At 38.1% G+C, this 24,213-nt stretch overlaps 1 protein-coding gene across 1 annotated transcript in view; it reads left to right on the forward strand.

Annotated features, from left to right (window-relative positions):
• FBN1 (fibrillin 1) overlaps positions 1 to 24,213 on the forward strand; it is a 160,841-nt gene that overhangs the window by 78,199 nt on the left and 58,429 nt on the right. The window contains exons 14-24 of the mRNA XM_074837024.1: positions 2,457 to 2,582; positions 4,689 to 4,811; positions 9,683 to 9,805; positions 11,088 to 11,240; positions 13,455 to 13,508; positions 14,391 to 14,516; positions 17,713 to 17,838; positions 18,483 to 18,602; positions 19,560 to 19,697; positions 20,681 to 20,731; positions 23,301 to 23,426. Coding sequence (XP_074693125.1) covers positions 2,457 to 2,582; positions 4,689 to 4,811; positions 9,683 to 9,805; positions 11,088 to 11,240; positions 13,455 to 13,508; positions 14,391 to 14,516; positions 17,713 to 17,838; positions 18,483 to 18,602; positions 19,560 to 19,697; positions 20,681 to 20,731; positions 23,301 to 23,426 — 1,266 coding nt within the window. The remainder of the gene's footprint in view (positions 1 to 2,456; positions 2,583 to 4,688; positions 4,812 to 9,682; positions 9,806 to 11,087; positions 11,241 to 13,454; positions 13,509 to 14,390; positions 14,517 to 17,712; positions 17,839 to 18,482; positions 18,603 to 19,559; positions 19,698 to 20,680; positions 20,732 to 23,300; positions 23,427 to 24,213) is intronic.

Here is a 24,213-nt window from a genome sequence, read left to right on the forward strand (position 1 = left end):
TATTTGTGGTACGGAAGCTTACTCCAATCCAGGAGGACATGCAGAGCCAGCACCACTGCTGCATGTTGCTGGGAGTATTTGATCTAATTGCTGCCAAACAGCCATGTTGCGGAAGCATCTTCATAGTTCAGCTGACTAGTGGTGAAGGAGTGCTGAAGTGGAGTCTCAGCGGTGATGAATTTACTCATGAGTCATTTTTGTCACACGCTTTTAATTTGACTGATTCATTACACAAACACATGGTTGTCAGAAGCCCAGTAGCTTAATGGCATTAAAGTGTGGTCACTTAGCAGTTCCTTTGCAGTCTATGGGAACTGTGCTTGCTTGACAGGCAGTTCAGAAAATGCTGGGATGTGCAGAATCTTTGTTTTCTGAAGGAATTTTTAGGACCAGTTTAGGGAAAAGAAAAAGGCTAGTGGGGTGCATTTGGCAAAATATGCATATATCACTGGTGCCTGCCAAAATCAGCATTTGCTGTAAAATTACTTTGCATGACTACTTTGTATGTTGAGGTTTTACTTTTTGCATACACAAATGTGTCTGTGCTGATATGCTTTTGCAAATGTATTCCTTACATCCATTCTTGAAAAATGTCTCCATAATGACCAGATGTTTGTTTATTCCTTCCTCTGAGGTTCCATGGGAGAGTTTTTTTCTGCCTAATGAATCTGATAGGTGTCTGATTGAACATTGCAATCTGTATTGCAAGCTACTGATTCAACTGTTACTAGGATCCCTTTTAATCTAGTAAGAGTTTGGCTGAATTAATGTTAATTTGAGACAGATGAATAAGGTTGTCACATTATGATTAGTGATCAAACAAAAAATGCTTTTCAATTGCAGAAGGAGAGATGTAAAATGGACCTAAAAAAAAGGTGAAATGTTGTGATGATTAGCTATGAGTGTATGGGAGTCAAAGCTTTAATAGCTAAGTGCTTACTATAATCTACCTGACATTTCTGAGAGGAGGGGGTCAGACCTTACATGGAGATGGCAGCAATTATGGACATTTCATTGCGAAGGGAGCTTTGATTTTTGCAAGTTTCTCTGGGTGGGGGGGGTAAACCCACCACAATGTTATTTCATAATTCAAAAATTAGAAATATAACAAACTAGTGGTGGGTCTCTGGCCAGCTGTGTGTACATAAAGAACAATGAGATTCTGTGTTAATTTTCTGCACCATGATTTAAATGGCATCTGATGCATAGAAGTACAAATCCTAATCAACTCTAAAAACTAAAAGGCCAGAAAACTCTTGAGATGCTGTAGCATTTTTGCCTGTCCTAAGGAAGAAAGTTGGTGAAGTAGCTGAAGCCAGGCTCAGGTACAACTGAGTGCCACAAAAGTGAGGGGAAAGGGACTGAGCAGAGAGAAAACTCAATTTTATGCATTGCTGATCAATGATGCTCATTTATCAAGCCTGTATGCTTTTGCTGGAAGTCAGGAGGGCTGCAAGCTGCCACTGCAGTGAGCTGTCACTTGAGTAGCTCTTGCCTCTGCTGGCCTGGTTGCTTGTTTCCAAAACAGTTGTTTTCAGGGATTTCTTAGCAGCTTCCCAGAACTACAGTGCTGCTAAGAAAGCACATATGGGTTCACAATTTTGAGAGGCATCAGTTCCCCCTCAGATAGGTGTCTAGAGAACAGGGGCACTTGGGAGGACACCCTGTGCTCTTCTTCTTCCTGAAGCACAGCAGCGCACTTCTGTGGAGAGGGCCTGGGGAAGGGCACCCCCAGGATATTTGGGAAGACAGCGTGGTTGCACGATAGATAGGTCTGTATGGGCTAGTTGAGATCTCTGTGAGCAGAGTCCCCTGTGTGCAGGAATCTCTGGGAGATGGTCCAGGCCTTGATGGAGAACACTGAGCAATCTGAAAAATGTCTAGACAGTCTGTCTCAGCATCTCCTCTCCCCTCGTTTGGAGGAGAGGGAGAGCTGCCAGTCTCGTGTGATATCACTATTCAGGTCCTCCAGAGCCCTTGCCAAGCACCTCCTGCAGAGAGAGGGAAATGAGGAGCTGATGTTTCAAATATAAAATAAGCAGGAGAAATATCTTCTGAGGTGGGAAAGTCTCAAACTTTCCTGTTATCTTACAGCAAAAGACAAGATTCCCCCATCTTTCCTTCAGTGGTTAGCTATTGTTAAGTTAAACTTCAGTAAACATCTATTCATGATGAACAAAAATGGAAAAAAAAAACAATTAAAAGGATCTGATTCTTGTTTGAGCAAGCTGCAGGGTAATGTTCACTGAAATTCTGTCACAGCAACTTGAAATTTCAAGCTGATGAACATTTTCCACCCCCATAATGTTCGGTTATGGAAATCAAAATAAATAATTTTTCAGGTGAATATAGTTTCCATGTAGGGTTAAAAGCCTAGGGGAAGGGGAAATAGGAAAAATTCCTCGTGAGTATAAAAAAGAAAACCCCCCAAATGTTTTTTTTCGGTTGGCTTTCAGACATTGACGAATGTTTACAGAATGGACGTATTTGTAATAATGGACGATGCATAAATACAGATGGCAGTTTTCACTGTGTATGTAATGCTGGCTTTCAAGTGGCAGCTGATGGGAAAAACTGTGAAGGTAAGACTTTTCTGAAGTTATTCTGTATGAGTAATTACAGTTGCAAGAGGTTATTCACGTCAATGAAAAAGAAGAGGACCTCTGGTGGGGGGGAAGGGAAGGAACAAGGAATCAAATTTCTAAATACCTTTTGCTGTATCTGGGAGGGCAAGTAAACTGTCTTTTGCAGCCAGTTCTGGAGCCTTGGCTTGGCAATCCTCAACGGGATGTCTGTCCAGCAGGAGAAATAGCACATACCACTATCGCAAAATGCAGTTTCTTTGATGGGAGTGGTACATTTTAAAACGGAGCGCAAGTCACATGCTGCCTGATTTTACTGTGTGTTTAACAGCATGCTTTATGGGATCTTACTGGGTGACTAGCAATGTGTTTTATGTAGATGCAGTCTGGTCTGACCCATAAAAACTGTTTTAAGAAAAATTTGTAAACATAATTGATGTGTTCCTACCTCCCAGACCTTTAGTAAAGGGGGGAAAAAGAAGAATGTTCTTTATCATGCTTCCCAAGGTCCTTGGGAGGGTTCCCAATGATCTATTCATACGTTAAAGGAATTTCAAGCACTGTTCTTAGAAACATTTTTGGCAGAATATTATCTCAGTGATTCAGCTCAAAGACTTAATGCCAAAATTCCTGGTTGGGATAGATACACGATTTTTTTTTTTTAAATCATAAATTATTTTTGTCTGACTTAGCCTGTAAGTAAAAAGAAAACACACCATGTCTAGAAGTGTAATTTCTGTCCAAGACAGCTGCAATATTAAGGAAAATAGCACGATTCCGAATATATTGTAATGTCATTATGATCCAGTGATTTTATGTGCTAGTAGTGATTCTGTTAATCCTTGGTAGAGACAGACATTTTAAGACTCTGTTTTTCCTGACTCTTTTTTAGATACAGTTTAGCACTATAAGCTGCTTTTTAAACATCTTATTGTGGAACTATATTGACTAAATAGATTTGGAAATTAATATATTTTGGAAAAAAACTTGATTCTGATTTCTTCCTTTCCCACCAAGGGAAATTTTACCATGTGCTAATAGTAATAAGAACCAGGACATCAGCAGTCTGGTAAAACATTTTTAATTCCATTGCATATGTTGCCAGAATGTCTGTTGCATCCACTTATGAAACGGTTTCATCTCTGGCATTGTAATGCATTGAATTTTGTTCTTAGGAATACATGTGCACACATACTAATCAGTAAAGACCATGGCATTGTGCCACACCTTAATGTAACTGTGTATAGTCCTTTAGATGAAACTGGTAAATAGTGCTGATTTTTTTGGATGTAACATCCAAAACTGATTTCATTTGCGCCAGGCTGAAATAAAGACTAAGAGGATATAAAATATCTCTTTGTTGTTGTTGTTGCATGATAACTGTGCAGGGTTCAGAATAGCAGTGTCTGGGACCTCCACCTTTTCCTATTTGAATCCTTCATACTATGCCGTTAGGTTAGAGGATGAATAATGCTAGTATGAAGCTATGATTAGTAAGCACCCTCCTGTGTCACCTGTCATGCTGAATCTAGGGAAGAGGTAGGTTTTATTCTAAATAGAAGTTGATGATGAAAGTGCCTACAGAATGCATGCTTGAGCACAGTGCTGGGAATTCTTTCACATCATAAATCTTAGACTCATCCAATGGAGGTTACAAAAGCTTTCACTCCAAACACAAATGCTTACTCCTCCTGTTTCAGGTGTTCTTAGTAACATAAAATTGTGTTTACCATTCCAAATGGGAGGCTGCTTCTAACCTGGCTTCTATTTACGTCAAGATTGCACACCTTCTTCAGTTACATACCTTTCTTACTTTTTTATGTTTTTTACCAACTGGCAGTTCTTAAGTTGTCCAGTTTCTCATCTGTTTTTCATTCTCTTTGCTCTTCTTGGATGCATACCTTTATATGTTAATGATTCATTATGAAAAAATGAAGTCATTGCTTTGACACATCCTCTAGGATAGTGCAGTATGTCCCATCATATGTTTCTGATTATCATGCACCTCTGACAAGAAAGAAATTAAGGTTTATCTTTTGGATATAATTAGTAAGAGTTCTTTTACTTAAACATTATGAGCATTATGTCTATTATGTACATTTTCAGATATGGATGAATGCAGCATAAGGAACATGTGCCTCAATGGGATGTGCATCAATGAAGATGGCAGTTTTAAATGCATTTGTAAACCAGGGTTCCAGTTAGCATCTGATGGACGCTATTGCAGAGGTGAGCACAATAAATTACGGGTTCCCAAAGCTTGTGAGTCATATCCCTCTGGTACCTTCAAGAATCGCCTTATTTCCTTACAGTGATCCTTGGGGACAAGAAATACTGGGCAGAATTCTTGTCAGATATGCTTTTTTAATCAGCTGGAATGATTTGTCATTGTGCAAGACAGTACTCAGTCTTCTCCACAGTGTTGAGCAACTGCCCTAACCAGCCAGTGGGAAATATTCTTTGATCAAGGACTGTGTGATCTGACCTAGTTAAACTCCAGGGTTTTTTGCCTATGAGGTCTTCTGCAGTTTGGCTCCAGTATATCTCACTTTTTGTGTTTGGCCTTTTAAAAGTTTTCTGCCTTGGCCACCCAAACATCCTAGCTCATTGCCTTCTTTGGGTTTTTCACCCATTCTTGCCTGGGTGTTCCTAGTCAATACAGCATCTCCGAGGAGTGCCCAGCACTCTGTGTGACTGAGATGCAGACATGAGCACCACAGCAAGATTGTCTTTTCCATTTGCTGCACTAGCTCAACAATACCCCTTGTGGGAGACACTGCAGCATTCTGGTTGCTAGTTATGTCATCAGAGTTTCCGTTCAGTCCTGTCGGGAACTGGAAGTTTTATGGGTATAAATCTTCATGTTTCAACAAGTTTTATAGGCACGAAGCAGGAGTTGAAATAAGGAGTAAACAAGTGCTGGGCCAAGTTGCTTACAGTTTTGAAAAATTTTAAATCTTTTAACTATTGGAATCAAGGCAGAAAAAGTGCTTGCTTACACCTTGGCAAATTTAAAAAAATGTCACACTGGATTACACAGCAACATCTTGTTGTGGACCAATAACAAAAGTAAATCAAAGTAAATGTTTGAATAAATAATTTGGTTTTGAGAATTAGTGACATGGAAGGTGAATTCATTCAGATTCTGTTGCTTCTTGAACACTCTACCAGTCTTAAATCCAAACTGCGTTGTGTTTAGACTTGGACTTTAGATCCAAACCAGGCCAATAAATCCGGTAAAACACCTGGAACTTCTCTTGCATTTGATAACTTTTGCACTAGGTATGCAGGACAGTGCTACCCAGCCTTCAGGTAGGGGAATCGCGTATTTCTAAGAGAGATGACCCAATTCTTTCTTTCTTTCTAATAGGGTTGTTTTGATTGGGCAAATGAATTGTTCTTTAGTTTCTCAAATGAACAAATGTACAGATCCATACAAGTGTCTCCTTAGCTTAACAGCTACTGGCTGTGTTGACCGCAGCCTTCACACATGTAGAGCAATCAGCTTTATTTTCGTTCTTACCTGTTTTCCAAGTAGAAAGTGCTTTGCCAAAGCTTATTTTCCAGCTGGTCTGTGTGTGGGATGGCAGCAAGACTTGGTCTCAGATTTGGCAGGGAAGAACTTGATGCCCATCAGGCCTTGGCACATCAGCTACTTGTGTTCCCAAAGACCACTGGCTGATCTCTGTGTCTTTAGCAGGGATGTGACTCACTGATGCAAGCTCAGCCCAAATGCTTGTCTTGATTTTTGCCTTGAGCATCTTTTTTTCTTTTTTCTTTCTTTCCTTTTTTTTTTTTTTTTTTTTTTACATCAGTCTGTGCACTGAAATGCCATCCAAGAAGATGGTATGTAAATTGCTTCAGACTACTTATAAACCAATGATACTCAACTTCACAGCCTCTGTTACATGCCTCCTGGCTAAACAGGAGTATGGATACAGCCAAAAAGGGGTTTCTGGCCCTAGAGAAATGTTACTTCTGTGCATCAAAGGAAGAATATTTGAAAATTATCCAAAATTGCAAGCAACTCAACTGATTCCTACTGAAAGTTGGAACACATCTTATAGTAAAATGAAGGATTTCTCCCACTGCTTTTCAACACTTAGAGTAAGCCTTGTTCTCTGTGAATGAGCATGCAAACATTCTTTACATGTTAAAATTGCTATTGGGTCAAAATCAAACCAGATTTTGAGACCTTGACACCCAAATTACACTTTTTCCCAACTTTATATTTGTCTCCTTTCTTTCACTTGCCCAGAGTATCATGAAATAATTTCCAGGAATGTAGTGGCTAGAGAGAGCACAACTCTCTGGTAAATGTCTCCAGTCATGTTGGTAAAAGTTTAAAACATGTATCTTTAATAATGTCTTTTCCTGTACATTTTAATGTTTATCCTTACTGAGTGCTAAATTTATGTACACACCACGTACAGAGTAAATAACTTCTGTCCTACAGAATGGTTAGCCTTTGAAACACTGTTCACACTGCATATCCTGAATTTGTGTGTGAAGTGAATGTATTAAGATCTTATACGAGCTTAAACTCTAAGGTCATGCTTGCACATGCAGTTAGTGCTCGTGCATATTGGCAATGTGTGTATGCACTAACTGACATTTCTGCAGCAAATTGGCTACCTGCCTGAGCAATTTTGATATGAAATTGAGCATGTGTTTTTGCCAGACTCTTTAGGTGATCAACAAAAGAATATAAGAATTGCAGTGTGCAACACATTGCTCCTATACACATCTCATTTGATGCACTCTAAGCAGAATTTTGAACTATTAAGAAGAATTTCTAACCCAAAGTTGGGGATACTGTAATTGACACTTAGTTCCATAAAACTGGAATGTAAGTATAAGTACAGGGCATATGCTTGGCTGTCTGGTAAAAAATTCCACTCAGGCTTTATGAAGTAACATGCCAAAAAAGAATGTTACACCATAGTCTTGTGTATTCCCTGTAATACAAGACATACTAAACTTATTCATCACTAGCTTCTTTTGCTGATGATTTGCTGATGATTTTTCAGAAATACTTACATCAGGCAAGCAGAGGTTTAAAGCATTATTTCTGTTCCATACATCATTTTGTCTTTAGACCAAACAGGAATTCCCCAAATTGAAAGCTATTGCAAGGCAACTGAAAGTGGCAGTTCAGTAGTCTGAGTAAATTTTTCCTGGTTAAAATTAGAGGACTTAGTGTACCCAGCTGGCACTGCTGAACAACCTAAGCAGAAGAGGCAGAAACTCACTGGACATGGAGAATGAGTCCATTAGTTGGTTTTCCAGAACCAGGTTGAGGTATGCGGGCAAAAGCCAGAAAAACGAGTATTTTTGAAGTTGTCCAAATGGTGACTTTTACCACAGAAGACAGCAGAGCCTTGTCAAGGTTAGAAATTTGGACTTTATGCTTGCATGTGCAGTTGATTTACTGGGTGGAATCTCAGCCCTGGTAAAAGCAGAGGCTTTTTACCTCATCTTCACTGGAGCCAGGTTTTCAGCTGATCTGTGCAATTCTAAGTGACCCACTTTACCTTTCTATAAAACATCTGTAACAGTATTTTCAACACATTTGTAAATCGGTGCAAAAGAAAATGGATGGCACATTTCACCCCTTACTAGCTTACAAAATCTTTTTTAAAAATGAACTACAGGAAAAAAAAGTAACTGCATTTCTGTTTCTGTAAGTAACCTTAAAAAAGGAAAGTTAATTTTAATTTTTTTTTCTTTTAGGAGAACTTGTATCTGTCAAAGTTGTTCAGTGTTGTCTAGCAAAATATCTGTCTACACTGTTAAATAGTATGGGCACATTTTGAAGTCCCAACTCTGTTTTTACTTACACTGAGTAAGGACTAAATTTAAAGTGGGAAAAGCATTTAAGATTTGTGTGAAACAGAACAAAAGATTGCAGGATGAAGTAGAAATGAATTGAGCCCATGTACTTAAATATAACTTCTATTTTAAAATGCAGTTTGAAAAAGGAATCTTGGATCATACAAGCCATGTTTTATGCCAAACAACACAAACTAAGTAAAACACAGAGGTGTTTCACTCTCAATTTGCCCTTTTAAGGTCAGAAAAAAGGAAATTGTCACACACACTGTCTCTTGTATATATTATGGAGAGTTGTTATGAAGTGATTATTTTATAAAGGTTATACATACTTCCAAACAATATCTTAAACACTCCTTTTCTTAATCACTTATAAAATAATGGCATGCTTTCTGTGCCTAGAGAATGATCTTATTATTAACATGATACACAGCCTGTATAATTTTTTTACTAATTTAGCATCCCTTTGTGATAGTCTAATATTATAAGGCTTCATTCTTGTATTTCATTGCTAAAGGTCTTATTGTTCAATGTACTATTGTTGGACAAAGATGGTAGCTTGTACTGGGCAACTGCTCAGGGCTCAAATCATTAACAAATTCCTTTCAAGACTAGAGTGCAGTCTGTCCATTGAAAGTTTATACAACATGGCTGTAATGAGCATCTGATAGGAAAACCCAATTGTCATGCATATCACCAGAGAGACACTACGTTCTGACTGTGGAGATTCAGATGTGCTTCCAAAAACTGAACCCACAACAGGAGGAAGGGAAATTCTTTGGTGGCCCTGTGAAGGCACCTCTTGGGAGGGGTGAAAGATTCAATTTGCTATCTGGACTGATTTCTTACAGCATGAACTAACTGTTAACACAGAAAGGGAATGTCCTGTTACACACCACAGAAGTCCTTTGTTTTAGCAGTCACAGTTTCCTCCTTCCTCTGATTATGTTTTTGCCTGAATGACCCTTAAATTGGAATATGTACCTCCTGGGAACAAGTTAGGAAAATGCAGTCCCTTTTTGCTCTCCAAGGAGAGCAAAATTGTTTTGTTCTGTTTATTTCTCCTGAGTTTTGCATTTTCTTCTTCCATTTCATAGAATGAATTAATCATTGTTCCTAATAAAACCTTAACTTGAACTAGTTTCCATTTACACTTGATATTTTTCTATAGGATACATTGAAAATAAGCTGCACAAATGCAAGTTTCAGCCAGGCATTGAACACTGTGTAATTTAATTTCTAATAAAGCTCATTCTGTTCTCCAACAGACATCGATGAGTGTGAGACAGCTGGAATATGCATGAACGGGCGCTGTGTCAACACTGATGGCTCTTTCAGATGTGAATGCTTCCCTGGCCTTGCAGTAGGACTGGACGGACGCGTGTGTGTCGGTAAGACAAGCTTAATTTGTGGCGAGTCATAATTAACTGATGTTAACGCATTAATGCTAGACAATGGACAGATCAAATTTGAACGTAGAATTTACCATTTTTTCTTGGATTGGTGGGTGGTAGTTAGAGTAGATACTAATAGCTCTGGGATATATACTGTAGTAGCCCATTTTGCTCTTTTTAATTTTCCTTTCCATTTAAAGAGAAGAAATATGTGGGCCAAATCACAAGGTCAGGCAGACTGTATAGCATAGTGCTGTTGGAGGTGAGTAGTGCTGTATCAGTTTTGAATAGGTGAGAATTTGCCCCATTCCTGTCAATGTAAAATACTTTGTCACTAAGCTTAAATATTTAATTACTCTTTTACCTCTTTTTAAAGTGGGGCGTAACAATTTTTCCACTTCTACCTATTTCTCTATAAGCGAATGATGTTTGAGGTGTTTGATTTTAAAATTCTAATGTGTCTGAGAGCCATTATGGGCCAATTTTTAAAAAGTGAAAAATGTCACCTGTGGACCTAAAAAGGTAAACATTTTAAATCTTATGCACTGGAATAGCATTACTGACTTTTTTTTTACAAGCAAAGAAAGATTTTTTTTTTTTTTTTTTTTTAACAATAGCATATTTTGTGATCTTTTCCTTATGCAAGTTTTTATTTTTCTCTCATTCTGCCTTTTTCAGGTATGAAATGAAAACAAAAGCTTTAGTGTGGCCTTAGTGGGCTTAATCCCGGGTGTTGCACCAGTGGTGATTTTAGCCTGATGAATCAGAGACAACTAACAAAGTTGGGAGGGGGAGATAAAATACTACTTCTTAAAATCAAATCGCTCCTCTAACTCCGGGAATAAAGTAAACAGTACTGAGTTTTTTCAGAAGTTTTGAGATATACTTGGTTCTAGCTCTGAGATCCTGCCATGGGCCTGTCAATTTACAAGTGAGTAATGTCCCTGTCACATGGCAGAGATTTTGTCCCTTTTCCCCAGGGCTTCTTGCTAGGTCAAGGTTAAGTATTGATTGTTGCTCTAGTAGTTCACTAATGCATATTAAGTCATTAAATTCAGTAACTAGTTTGTATGTCTGAACTCTTAGGAGCATGAGGAAGAATTTCCTGTTCTGACTAGAGTGAGGGTATAGGTGGGTGTCAAGCATAGGGAAATGGTGAAAGATTTTTTGTTTTGACAGCTATTTTACAGTGTTTATGACACCTGAGCTACATTTAATACTTGTAATTTATGGCAGTTGGCTATGGCAGGATTAAGAGATATTTTTTTTTTTCCCTCAGATACACACATGCGAAGCACATGCTATGGTGGCTACAAGAGAGGACAATGTGTGAGACCATTAAACGGTGCAGTTACAAAATCAGAGTGCTGTTGTGCCAGCACTGACTACGCCTTTGGGGAGCCTTGTCAGCCCTGCCCAGCGCAAAATTCAGGTATAACATACTTACTGGTAAATATTCTAATCTAAGTTTTAGGTTGATAAACTATTTTTAGAAAGGTAAAATATAGTTTTGTATTAACGTTGCACCCTAAATCAGAAGGGTTAAATTGTTGCATAACATTATATATTTTGAGCAATCTGCTATTTTGCATGTTGACACGAGTACAGGAGAGAATTTTTTGAGGCAACAGTACATGCCGATATCTGGGTCCGGAGTTGTTGCATGCATTAAAACAGATTTTCAAACAAACTCTATTTTGATAGATGTGGATAACAAAAAATACAATTTTGAACTCAAGTTATTCGTGGAAACCTCTTGAGTTATTCATATATTCAAATCCTTATGTACACCTGTCAGTCAGGTGTTTGCTGCCTGAATTCTATATCCTTCAGGTGATCTGAAATGGTTTATACAGTAACTAGCCTTTGGATAGTCAATGCAAAAACAAACGTCCAATGAAGTCAGTTGAGAATACTTGAGTCTCTCACTGAAATCCCCACCAAGCAAAGTTGTCTGGAACATAACTTCTCTCTGGCAAGAAAGCAATCCTAATCATTCTCATGGGCAGAATCTGCTTTTAGGAAAGCACTTCTTCCAAGAAGACTGTGCTGACACAGTCCTTGTCATGAAGCCAGTAAATAAAGAGACCCTGGTTTCATGGAAGTGACTGAATGCAGGGAGCTAGTTTGAAGCCCAACTTTGAGTGTTTTTTTTTTCACTCAGCAAGTATGTTGTTGCATATAAACAAAATACACTATTCAATATATAGTTCAAAAGCATCTCATACTAATGTGGTATCTCCTTTGTAAGCAAAAATAATTTCAGATTTATTTTTTAAACCTCAGTTTTAACAGATAGCTTTATGAAAAGCATTAGGGAGACAAAACCAGTTGGAACAAATGAGGCTGTTTGAGCTGATGGGAGCTCTTCAACAGGAACTTGGTGACCACCATTTTATAACATGCTGTGTTGTTCAGAATAGCAAAACACCAAGGAAGTGTTCACAGAGTAGGAAGGAGCCTTTCCAGCAGCCTCTGCTGATATCAGTGGGCCCTTCTTATTGTACAGTAGAGTTGAAATCCTTTGGGAATGTTGGACTCTGTATCATTGACTTCTATTCTATATTTGAATTTCTTTAGCAGAACATTTACATATGTGGAAGCTATTTTTCCTGTGTTATTTTGCCCACCTTCTCAATTGTTAAAAAAATGCCATCTCATGTAGGGTCAAGTGTAGCATTTCTTTGGGCTCTGAGTTGGGGAGGGAAGGAGAATAGTTCTTAGAGAGGAGCATTGTATCAGAGAGACTGAAAAAAATTCCTGAAAGGAAGACATTTGTCTCTCTGTGCTCCTCAGAAGTTCTTTGCAGAAGTTCCTGCCATTCTAGACTAAAAGTTTTGCTGATGCATGTCCAGAGCAGATCTGCTTTCACATACAGTGACAGTGATTATTTGATCCAAGCAGGGGTATATATTAATCTGCTGGTTATGATAATATTGGGAGATATGTTGCATGTGATTTTCTTTAAAGAGAAGACAGCTAATTCCATAAATATTTTTATTATATATTAATCTTAACAGTGGGCTGTTATTAAAGTGCAAATGTATCGGACAGTATATGACCTATATGGCAACAATTAATGCTGATCTGGCTTTCAGTTTACTCTGTTAATTGTTCTGAACGCAAAAGAACTTGAACCCAGTGGTAATTGAGACATTTGAGATACGCTGATGCATATTTTAATTACTGTTTTTAAGGCTAAGAGATCCTTGATCTACTAGGAACTCATGAAGGCTAAATGGAGTTAAATATGGGCTAGATTTATAGGAAAACTTTTTCTGTCTCCTGGCCACTTTGAAGGTACACCTTGAGCAAGGGCTTGGACATATGAGTTCTGGAGAATCTTGCTGTGAATATTTTATGATTCACTTTGTTTAGGAAGGTCAGCATGAAGTTTATGTCTATTCCTAAATTCCACAGTTCACCATGTGAAGTTTTTACTCATTCATCTTCATGAGCAGATGCAGACCCTGAATCTGCTAAAATGTTTCACAGGTTCAGAACACTGTGAAGCTATTAATGTTTTTAGAATAATTGAAAGGCATGTTATTTCATTTGAATAATTAATTGGCATGTTGTAAATGATGATGCTGAAAACAGTGATCTAAGAAAGAATATTCCAGTAAGTATTTTAATATTTTTCCAGCTGAATATCAGGCTCTGTGCAGCAGTGGAACTGGCATGACTGCAGGAGGAAATGGTAAGATCACTTAATGTAATTCAGACTATAGCAGTTCTAACTAAAAGTGTTACCTTGGATCTTGATTTGTTAGACATGCTGGTGGGGATGATGGCAGGAAAGAATGGGAGGAAGGCTTATTCAAATGGATGTTTGCAACACATTAGAATAATTTAGGATGAAATGAGTGGAGCATGCCATTCCACCAGTGCACCCTCTGTATTTTATGTTACGGAACATATGTGAGTGCTGTTACAAAATAATGGCAAATTTGTGAGAAGTGTTATTACCTGTATGACTTGGAAATCATACATGTAAGTCATATTTGCACATTTCAACTGAAATCATCCTGAAGAATAAAGCCATGCTGAACACTGAGCTTCCTCACATGTTTCATCTGTCAAAAAGGCCAGGCTGACAGAGTTCGGTTAATTACAGAGAAGGAGTAAACGATTGCAATAAAAGCTTTGTAGTCATAGAACTGTGAAACTGTGAACTCTAAGTCAGCCAAAGCTCACTAGTAGATTTGCTGGCAGTAGAGAGAGAAGAGCATTCAGAAAGGAGGGATGTTCATGCTTTGGAGAGTGATGCCATCTGGAAATGCTGTGAGTCAGGGTATTAGTACATGTGCCTCTCTAAATGTAAGACCCCAGTTTAATATCCCTGTTCTTATCTACAAGTCTCTTAAATGTCCGTGGGCTAGAGATGGTCTTAAATAACTGTGAAAGGGATGCTTTTCTCTCTTGTGTGAATTCCCTCATCAGAACTACATGATTATAAATATGGAGCAGCCAATGTTAGTGATATTGAAAACATATCTTTTCCTAGTTCGGAGAATTAACCCCCACAACCCCTCAACAACTGACTCTGGTTTTATGTTTTTGTTTTTTTACCTTTATGTAGATATTAATGAGTGCTTACTGGATACTGATCTCTGCCCAAATGGAAGGTGTGAGAATCTGCATGGAACATACAAATGTATTTGTAACCCTGGATATGAAGTGGATTCAACTGGGAAAAACTGCATTGGTATGAAATGTCCCATTTTTCATTTCGAAGTTTGATGCTTATTTTTATCCTCTTCCACCTTTTTTTCCATGTTTCATCAGATCCACTAGCTGCTCTTCTGATATTTCTGGATGTTTCTGCCGGATTCTTCTTTTAATTTCAGCACTTTGAAATGTTCATAAAATCTTCCACTGTGGGACTGTAAGGGACCATTGCCGTCAGTGACTCAAATCACTGGCAACCATGCAATAAACATCCAGTTCAGTTAAGTCCACTGAAAATGCACTCTGCAGTACCAGTGTTTCTCAGAATCAAAAGAAGTCAGATCCTGCAATTAAAATGCACCACAGGAGGGATCTAGGATCAGCAGTGTGCTAGGTGCCTCCAAGAGCAGGGGATTTAAGTAAAACTCCCAACTGATCATAAGAAGATAACATCCCTTATGCTACAGAAGGCTTATAGTTTCTCCCAACTCTGACTTCGGGGAAAAATCCCTTTCAACTTTCAGACAGGGCTGTTGGTTTAACTGTGTTAGGTGTATTGGCCAGACACAGGAAAATTTATTATCATTGGAAGCACCAGCAGAATCTGATGGCATGGTGTCTCTAGCTAGGCCTGATTTCCTGTGATATACAAGTGAAAAACATCTAAAGCCATATTTTTCGTCACAGAAAATAAATACTTCTAGCTCCTTAGAGGTGACCAGTGGAACCACTGCAGCATGGGATAAAAAGAATTCAAATAAGTAGCAGTCCAGTCTCTTCTCACACTATCTGGGATGTAAAAAAAACCCGTCAGATGCCTGCAAACTCAAATTTTGCAATTACAAATTTTACTGTTACAAATTTTAATTCTGGCAATTCTCTTGTTCCATTACGTGGTCCCACTGAAAGCTCATAACTTAAAACCCTTTAGATTGCTGTCTTCCACTCCTACATTGGTGCATTGTTCTAGACCTCCTCTGCATAACTGATTAGAAATTTCTTCTGGTTTCATGTTAAAATTTATTTGTGACCATTTTATTTCCAGTTGATGTTGTGCTAATATTATCCTTTGATTTAGCACCATGTCAGCACTTATCCCCAAAGTATTTATAAAGAATCATCATATCCTTTCTCAAACTCTGTTGACTAAACTGTCAAAATCCACTCTTTCAGTCTTTTTGTAAAAGCAGAGCCTTCTCTCGAACATGACTGATCTGACCAGTATACAGTGTTCTGATGAGGTCTGACCTTGTACAGTGCCTTGTACAGTGGCGCCAGCAATTCTCCATTGCCTCTAGGAATATCCTGCCTAAACTGATTCTAGAGTGCATTATTCTCTTCTCAAATACATGTTATACTTTGGGATCAAAGTCATCCTCTAATTGGGAGTTACATCCAGAGTTTTCTCAACAGCCTTCAACTGATGAGTTCTGGTTTATAGCATGTTATTGTTATTGGTCCCTAATTGCAAGGTTTTGAACACTGGTGATTATATTTCACCTTACTTCTCTTATTCACATTGTCAAGATTAATTTAGTCTTGCATGATTCTCTGTATTGGTAATAACTTCCAGCTCAATGTTTTCCACAGTTTTTGATCCCATTCATTTTTTTAATTCCACATTGCAACGAATATTTTATAGGGCCAGTCCTATGACTGATCCCTGAAAGGCATTGCTAATATCCCCTCTCTGTCATGATTACTCCCCTTTTTAATATACTCTACTGTAATCTCTCCTTCAGCCAGCTCTGGAACCACCATAAAGTTCTTAAATTCCTTCCTGTTATCTCCAGCTTACATAATAGTTTTATTTGGGTTCTGTATTCTCTACTTTAAACCTAAATAGCTTAAGTCATCTGTGTTATCGCAGTCTAAACTATCCACTATCTTATTTTTAAAAAATAAGAGTTGATCTATCTTTGATAAAAGTCATGCTGTAATTCATCCCATTTTCCCATTTGCTTCTTTGGCTTTAATTATCCATGTCCCATTTCAGTGTCTGCCCACAGCTTATGGCATCCCTTCTCTTCTCCCCATCCATCTGTGAGTTTTCCAGCTGCTCCCCAGCCCACCCTGTTGCAGCCCACATCCATGCTCCATCACAGCTGTTTCCCATTCTTCCATAATGTTCCACCTGGCCCTCTCTCAATTTTTCTGAACTCCTGTGAAGCTTCCCACACGGTCTGTTTTATTCTGCAAATCTCCCTGCTTTTCCTAGCACTTTTGCTGTTCCCAGCTGCTGCGCTGACCCTCTGAGTCTTCCCAACTTCTCTCAACACTTTCTGAGGCCTCTCTGACTTAGCCAATTGTTCCTGTCTGCTCTCAGGGTCTCTCCTGGTCTTCACCTGCCATTCGTGGCCCCTTGCCACCCTCTTGCAACTTCTCTCTGATGACCACAGCTCTTCCAAAGATTTCCTAAGGGCTCTTGAAATTTAGCACTAGCATTTCTATTTAAATTTTTCACCTCTGAAGCAAGTGTAGACTTACGTTGGCCTTGTTAACAATAACATCTAAGACAGTTCAGAGCCAGCTTGGAAAAAATGGTGATTTAAAGACCAGGTGACCAGCAAACCTTTCCAAACCAATCCTCTCCTCAGTTCTGTCATGACTGTGGGGGCTGCTGTGCAGGGAATCAGAGACTTCATAGACCTACTCCACAATATAGGCAAGATGAAAGTCTGATTCCCAGCCTTATTTTGAACCATGGCTGTCACATACTACAAATATGTGTAGAAAGGAAGTAAAAGGTCTTATAAAAGCAAAGCAGCCTGCTAAAGAATAAAGCTCAGGGTAAAGTCAACAAAAATATACAGAGAAGGGTGGGTTGTTTTTTTTAAATTTTTCGCTATTTAAAAAACAAAATTAAAATGTTAATTTTTCTCTAGGTAATATTTATGTGGTTTGAATTCATGCAATGATTATTATTTCCATTATTTTAATGATAGTTTTCATGAAGGAGGGCGCAGTGAGATCTTTAGTGTTAGTTTATTTGGAATGGTCATTTCCATTTGAAATAATTCCAAGTCTGTTGTCTACTAAAAGAATCTAGAAGTCTTTTTAGTGTGTTTGAAAAAACAGTTCAAGTCATGTGTGTGTCTGTTCTTTCTCCCCTTTGCCTCCTTCTCTCTGTATACACAAAATCTAATGAAATGTGGCTTTTGGGAGGGAAATTCTGTCCTGGCTTCTATCCAGAAATGTTTTCTTTCTTAAAAAGTTGTTGATTTTCATTATAGACATTGATGAATGTGCTCTGAACATGCTGCTTTGTGACAATGGGCAATGCAGAAATACCCCTGGAAGTTTCACCTGCACCTGTCCAAAAGGATTTGTATACACTCCTGACCTAAAGACATGTGAAGGTAATTGGCAACACTCCATTTCATCCTAGTTTTATTCATTTGGGTTGTTCAGACTGTGCCAGAAATACTTTGAACCTTGATGGGCATATAATGTGTAGAACTAAAAAAAAAACGGTAAAGAAATTGTATGGGGAAGTAGGGGAATGAGGAGAGACAAGGCCAAAATGAAAGCATTAGATAACCTTGTGGAATAGCCTGTGTTAGGTCTGTACTAGCACTCTCCTTATGGACTACTACCAGTGGGCCCACACTGTGCCAAGGGTGAGAAAAACTTGAGAAGAAATGAGTTTTACAAATCTGTTATCTTGTGTGGACAACAGACCCAGATGGCTCCTAGTTTGAACCCTTTATGAGCCACAGACAGGATGTGTATCAGATCATTTAAACAACACAGTCCATCACCATGAAGCAGGGCAATAGCTGAATATCACTGAAAAATGAGATGCTGCTTCCAAGTTCAATGTTTTAATGTTCTAATGTGTTAGTGTGTCTTTAGGACACATACATCATTAGTTTATTGTGAAGACTTTAATCATAAAAAGGCAGAATATGAGGAAAGCTTCTTCTATTTTTCCCTAAGCTGCAAGAAGCCTATGTATTTTTGTTAATGCTTCCTGGCACTAACAGCACTGTTTCTCTTCTAGATATTGATGAGTGCGAATCTAATCCCTGTGTTAATGGGGTGTGCAAAAACACACCAGGCTCTTTTGCTTGTGAATGTTCTCCTGAAAGTACTTTGGATACAACCAGGACCATCTGCATAGGTATTTGTTCTTCTGAAGATTTTATGTTTGCTTGTTGAAAATGTCCAGTGACATACTAACTTTATACACCAAATTTAGAAAATATTTAAAAATAACTTGTGTAAATAAAGTTAGTGGAAAACATTACAAAAACAATGTTAAAAATTGTTTGTTTTCACCATTACTGTGGATACGTAAAGTGTGACTAGCACTTGAGAGCGTGGTGTGCTTCCATGTCAAATTTGAAAGAGAGATTAAATTTTTTTGGTAAGAAATACAGAAATTCTAAAACTACTTCTTCAGGATTATGCTCACCCACTTACTTCCTCCTGCAAGATGGGTGGGGATGTTCTCATTAAGATCTGCTCTCTGGAAAAGCCAGTTTTCTATTTGAGATGGAGCATGAGTAGGTTGTGTACAGTCCAGACCAGCTCAAGAGCAGCCACAGACAACGCTGTGACTGAGTTACTCCGTTTTTTCCCTTACCTGTTCTGGAGGGACAGTAATTTATAGCTATTAAACTAGTCAGTGAGGAAAACTGTGGAACTATAGCTCTGTATGATCCTTAGCTATCTTCTGCCACTCCCTGTACGGGAAGATCGGACATCCAGACTGGGGGATTTAATAGATTAATGAAAGATCTAGAAAGCGTTCATATATATCCATTCTTTTGCATGTGCCTCTAATCTGAGTCATAATAAATACTTAGATCTTGAGTGGTGTTGAGATATTCCATGTTAAGGTCAATAATCATAAACTAGGATTTGCAAGGACTCTGTGCTGGGATGATTTCACGCTACCGTCCAGCATAGAGAAGGATAAATTAAGAGCTTTTAAAATAAATTTCAGATCTGATGTGGTAAGTTATAATGAAAGGATGATTCTTTTTCTTGGTTAAATTCAAGTGTGTTTGCAAATATATTAATGTATAATGCTAAACATTCTGCATGACAATACATTGGGTTTTTTTCCAAACAGAAACTGTTAAGGGTACCTGTTGGCAGAACATAGTGGATGGAAGATGTGAAATAAATATCAACGGAGCAACTCTGAAGTCCCAGTGCTGTTCCTCACTAGGTGCTGCTTGGGGAAGCCCGTGTACACCATGTGAACGAGGTAACACTATTCATTTTCCTCTGAAACCTAGGATTTTTCCTATTCTGAGGCTGGTCCAGGTTATTGTCATAGAAGTTTGGGTGCAGGCTAGACAAATAACTTTACTTGTTCTACTATTAAGCACTCATTCCTTATTCAGTCGGAAAAAGAGAAGTCTTAATATTTGAGAGGCAGCATGTAGCTATAGAAGGTTCTGACTTTGAATTTTACATTAAACATTTTACAAGTTTAAATTCTGAAGGGAAGGGACCACACCTACAGTCTGTAACTTGCAGCATTACTTTAGCATGGTTTGTCATAATTAGTGATCTAGAGTTCCTAATGATGTAGCAATAGATGCATGTTCCCCAGAGCTCCCAAGAAAATGTTTGCAACAAATGGATCTTTGGTGTGGTAATGGAGGGAGGAGAGGGAGTAGCCCTTGTTATTATACTCTGTAGATTAACTGATGACCTAGAGAATTGTACGGTTGATCAAGAAATGGGTTGAGGTCTCTGCATATTCACTTGATAATTAGACTAAACTGTGGGATGAGATGATGAATGCAGAAATGTGTGTGGATTGTTATTTCTATATGCTGAAAGCTGCTAGTTTGCTCGAATCTTTAGTTAAATTCATCTTGTATATCTTAGCAGAATTCATCCTCATCCATTCTTGGTAAATAGGGATGTTAATATGCTGTGATCAAGTTAAATGAATTAATTGATTTGAATGAAGCAGGAATCATATAACCACTTTTGGGTTAGCTATCTAAGACACATGTGAAGCAAAAGTGAATAATGGTTGACACTCTATATAGTTTATGTCGTTGCCCCCTCTTATCTCTTTCTTATTTCAGAAAATACTGAGATACTGTGTAAGCACTCAGACTTCTCATAGCAATAAACTCTAGATAATATTTCACATGATCAATTTTGCACAATAAGTTGATGGTGAGCTTTGGACTGTAGCATTCTAAAAGTTCGCTTTTGTTTGTTTTACAGACCCAATATGTCAAAAGGGATATTCAAGAATAAGAGGAACGTTGTGTGAAGGTATTTATTATTGCCTTAACATAAATCAGAGCTTGAATGAAAAAATGCCAGTGTTTTGCTTTAAGTGGTTAATTTAGCATAGAGGAACACTATGCCAAATTCTTACCTTGTGTAGTTCCATTGACTTCATTAGAGTTATGTCAGGGATGAATTTGGTTTCAGTTTGTTTAACATTCCTGCATACTCACAGTTTATCTCAAAGTACACACTTGCAAATATAGTGTCTACCAGTGTAAGGAGATGATTCTCGCTCTTCAAATATTGTTAACTGAGTAACCTATTTGGGCAAAGTATGCATCTTATATATGTTATAAAACATGGCATTATTGATACAGTGGTATGACAAGCCATTACTATGTTTTATAAAAAGAATGTTTAAAGACTGTATTTCACGTGAAACGTTTATTTGGTTTGGTTTTTTTCTTAACCTTGGCTTTCTTCCATGAAACATTATATGAAATCAGACATGTTCCAACGTAGTTTCATTGTCTTATTGAAAAAAAAAGTCATCAGGACACAGTTAAACTTTGGTTAAAGGAAAGATTAAAGATTTCTGAAATGTGTAGCTTTTTGCTTGGTATGAGATGACTCTATACTATTCTGTGAGAATGGAAGGTCCCACCCTATTTCATGTTCATTTGAATTGATTTGAACCCCTGGACAAGTACTGCATGTTTCCATAGTATGCAGAAGCTCAGAGAGTCTCAAACTGGTGTGGGTCACCCTGACTGACAACATCTGACATGACACTGCAGTTAAAATATTTTTTAAAAATTACTCCCATATGTAGCTTCCATAAAGAAACATTGTTTTTTCCCTTAACAAAAAATAAAATAAAACAACAACAAAAAAAAGGAGGAACACCCTCACACATATTCTTTGCTTTCCAAATGATGACTGAATACCTTGGCACGTCTGTGCTGCAGACCCACTGTACATAACTTATCTGACCTCAGCAACACTTTCTGGAGTGTGTAAGTGAAAGAAAAGGGAAAAAAAAAGTGGCCCCACCTATCTCTCTTCACAAGGAAAGTCTTAGAACATTTTCAACACTGCTGGGATGGAAAGTTTATCCTTCCAAGATGTAGACATAACTGTTTTCAGCATTTCCTTTACCAGCACTTTGGATTACATCTATTACATGCTTTAATCTTTCTCATTTCAATGGGACCTGGATAGCCCCAGATTTTTCAGAGTAGTTTCCCCTGCTTTTAACATACTGAAGCTGTACTTGGGTTTCAACCAATGTAAGCATTTTTCAAGACAGGGGAAGATCTCTAGGAAATTTACTGGCAAGTGAGAGACAGGACAAGGGAGTATGTTTAGTTCCCAAAAGGTGATACTCAGTTCTCCCATACACAGTCCATGTAAAATGAGTAATGGACCTTGTGCAACGAAATAAGCAAACTAAATTGGCAGTGTTCCTCTAGTTTACGGGTGAGACCTGGAGTTGTCAGCTGGAATATTGCTCACAGGCTGTGAACTGTGTTCCAGTGGTATCTAGGAGTCCACTGGCTTTCCTTCCTGCCTTGTAGTCAATATGGGCCTTTTATTTATAATATCTGTTCAAGGGCACAGGCCACTGATGTCCATCCTACATTTATCCTCCACCCTGCTCCATGTGGTTTGAGAGCCGCAGAGTGTGTTCACACCAGTTTTGTCTAGAGGCCTAGCAAGTCCAATCTACGCACTTCTTGATTACTCTATACATGAGTGTTCAGCTGTAGAGTATCAGAGTCATTCTTCTCTCATTTCTTGTTCTTATTCTCTCTTGTCTTAAAAATTGTCGTGCTTCGTCTTGGGCTTTATTTAATGCCGGAGGCTTTTTCCTAAAGGCAGTTGTGAAGCGTATGCTTTTCACAAAGTCCACTGGTAGGAGGATCCCACACTTAGATTACTAAATGTTTGTTTATGCTCAGGCTAACACAGTTAATCAAATGATCCTTACCCAAAAGTGCTAAATTTTCCATGTAAATATAGAAATATAATATTTATTTAATGAAGTTAAACTCTATGTGCAGTCATAAGGAGTTTATTCTAAAGTACTAATTGTTGACAAGGTCATAGAGCCAGATTTTAAATGGTGGTGTAGTTTCCAGATGTGCAGAGGTCTGCCTGATAAGACACAAACATGAAAAATACAAAAATTTAAAAAAACATGAAAAAAATACAGCATAACTTAATCTCATTGGAATAATGCATAATCTTATTATGCATTTACCTTTGTCTTTCTTTGCCCATTTGCTTCAAAACTCTGGCCCACAGTGAGTATGAAAATTGATACAATTTTAAAATGCCTCTCCCTTTTTTTGTCGCTTTTGAGTTTGATTTCAATATACATAGGAATGGCAAATAGCAACATGTTTTATTTCTAATATTCTGTAATTAATTGGTTCTGACTGACTAGCGTAAGAAATCCTAAATATTTGGAATGTTTTCAGGCCATGTAAACTGCTGTGGTTTAGTATTATATCCTAAAACCCAAATGTTAGAATGTTCATATTTTTTCCGATTTGTTCATGTTTAGCATGCTAGTGATTACTTTTATTCACATTTTGTTTGGAAATAGATGTAAATGAATGTGAGGTGTTTCCTGGAGTCTGTACAAATGGGCAGTGTGTCAATACCTTGGGATCGTTTGTTTGCCAGTGCCCCAATGGAATGACTTTAGATGCTTCTGGACGAACATGTCTTGGTAGGTATTAATTCCATTTGCAGGTTTACTAGGGAAGAGCAAATCTATGTGGTAAGCAATGTTCACACTGCATGTTTTCTTACAAGTAAGGAAAATTATTTTTGTCCACATAAGTAATTTTCAAATGGAATCAATCAGGGACATGAACTTAGTTCAACTGGAATATGAACAGATTCCAATGGCAGTAGCTGAAGCCCATCACCATCTGCTAGCTGGTGAATAACATTGATTTAGTTCCAGATTGTTCATCTGGGAAATCCCTACAGATCATCTGTGCTCTTGGCACTCTTCATTTGCAGCCCCACTGAAATCACCGAGGTTGGAAGAGCAGAGGGGGGACACCATTGTGGGCTGGGACTCAGGTGTCTTTCCTAGCCACACTGTACACCTTAATGGGGGGTGCAACAGAATATCAAAGTTTTGTATGCTGTCCAGCCAAAGCACCTTTGTCCCTTTATGACAGTAAATGCCTAAGATTTGTCTCAGAACAAAGCATAGCTTGTAGTAATTGAAAGGCCTTATATAGATATGGTAACCTGGAATGCTTAAAATGCTTTTCTGATCCAAAATTTACTTAGTGTTGAGCACCATTTTGCAGAATGGTGCTTTAAGCTTACTTCAGCTTTTAATTTCTGAGTTTAGTGTTAATATTTTGCTGTTAGAAATTACGCAGTGTGCTTGGTATGCTGCTCTGAGTCCACAAAACCATGGAGCAAACTGTCCTGTGAAGGGATTCTGTAAAGGGATTCCTCTGCAGTGAACTAAATTTTCTCTTTCTCTCTCAACA

This window comes from Strix aluco, chromosome 12 (genome assembly GCF_031877795.1).
Source record: "Strix aluco isolate bStrAlu1 chromosome 12, bStrAlu1.hap1, whole genome shotgun sequence".
Classification (NCBI taxonomy): Eukaryota; Metazoa; Chordata; class Aves; order Strigiformes; family Strigidae; genus Strix; species Strix aluco.